Source organism: Cystoisospora suis, assembly GCF_002600585.1.
Source record: "Cystoisospora suis strain Wien I chromosome Unknown contig_9031, whole genome shotgun sequence".
Classification (NCBI taxonomy): domain Eukaryota; phylum Apicomplexa; class Conoidasida; order Eucoccidiorida; family Sarcocystidae; genus Cystoisospora; species Cystoisospora suis.
In genome coordinates, this window is record NW_027161809.1 from 1 (window position 1) to 1441 (window position 1441).

Sequence of the window (1441 nt, forward strand, 5' to 3'; positions counted from 1 at the left end):
ATAGATAGATAGATAGATAGATAGATAGATAGATAGATAGCTAGATAGATAGATAGATAGCTAGATAGATAGATAGCTAGATAGATAGATAGATAGATAGATTAAAGATAGATAGATAGATAGATATGAGTAGATAGATTAAAGATAGATAGACAGATATACGAAAGAGAGTGAGAGACGACCCCTTTGAAGTGTGTGTATGTGTCTGAGACGTTTTGTCAGACAAGCACATGAAAGGAAGAGACCCTGTGAAGACTAGACGAGAACTGGGAGAGAATATCTCAAGCACCATATTCCTTCTCAGGAAAGGAGAAAACGAAAGAAGAGAGACATGCCAGAAGGAAGAGAATGGCTTGAGAGAGAATCGAGAAGAGGCTAGGTAGCAATGTCTTTACTTGAGAATGCCCTCTACAGGATCGATGATTAGATTGATAAGAGCCACATCGTCATTCTCCGGCATATGCGGTAGACGTAACTTCTTTCCCTTCACATCTGAGTAGATCTGGCCTTTCAAAACTTCACGTCGCTCACTAAAGAAAAAGCAGAAGAAAAACCACCGCAAGAAGAAGAAGAGACAGAATGACATCTCTAGTTGTCTACAAGGCATGGAGACAAAAAAGACGGAAAGACACCTCTTCTACATACACAGTCAGATCAAAGATGGAGAGATGAAAGAGAGGTATAAAGAAAGATACACGGATTGAAGATAGATCGGCATGTAGACAGACTACAGATAGATAGACCGATAGTTAGATTTAAGAGAGAGACTGCAGATAGAGATTAAATCAAGGAAGACGAGAGAAAGACATAAATTCGATAAGAGGCCGCATGGTAGATAATTATTCAGTCGACATATCCTACATGTCTGTCTGTCTGAGGTGTGCCTGTGCGTGATGGAAGCAGGGCATACAGTCGACTTGACTAGGAGTTTCATCTAAAATCTCCTCATTCATTCATGCATGCAACACCTTCATACTTCTCACACCCTCCACCTACACTCAACATCTTCTACAGGAATACTCATCTTACACTACCCACATATGTACAAATACATACATACGTTTATGATATCGACTATCTATCTCTCTATCTTTGGTCTATCTATCTACTTATCTTTCGGCGTTGTTTCGCGATGTCTGGTTGACGTATCTATCTTTGAGTGATCTATTGATGTATCTCTGTCTGTCTTTGTATCTCCATTCTGTCTGTGCATCTCGACCCCGGGGGGTGATCTACGAAGCTCTCCGCCTTCTCGAGAGAGTAGTAGAGATACGCGTGACTGAGAGAAGAAGAAAGAGGATGATTTATGTATGCGGTAAGGAAGACGTACATCATTTTCATTGCCTTTTCTTCATATTCGATCTTCATTTCTTGAAATCTTAGCTCTAATTCCTGCTGTCTCTTCTCTTCTCTTTGCATCCTCTGTCTTGTCCTCTCATCC

General features: G+C 40.5%; 1 protein-coding gene across 1 annotated transcript; it reads right to left on the reverse strand.

The window, feature by feature from the left end:
• Nucleotides 1-245: 245 nt before the first annotated feature.
• Nucleotides 246-1440, reverse strand: CSUI_010956 (histone lysine methyltransferase set8). Its single transcript, XM_068071057.1, has 2 exons — nucleotides 1331-1440; nucleotides 246-530 (listed from the first exon to the last, which is right to left on the reverse strand). Exons 1-2 carry the CDS (start codon nucleotides 1417-1419, stop codon nucleotides 392-394), a joined length of 228 nt encoding a protein of 75 aa, XP_067916967.1. The 5' UTR covers nucleotides 1420-1440; the 3' UTR covers nucleotides 246-391.
• Nucleotide 1441: the final 1 nt, after the last annotated feature.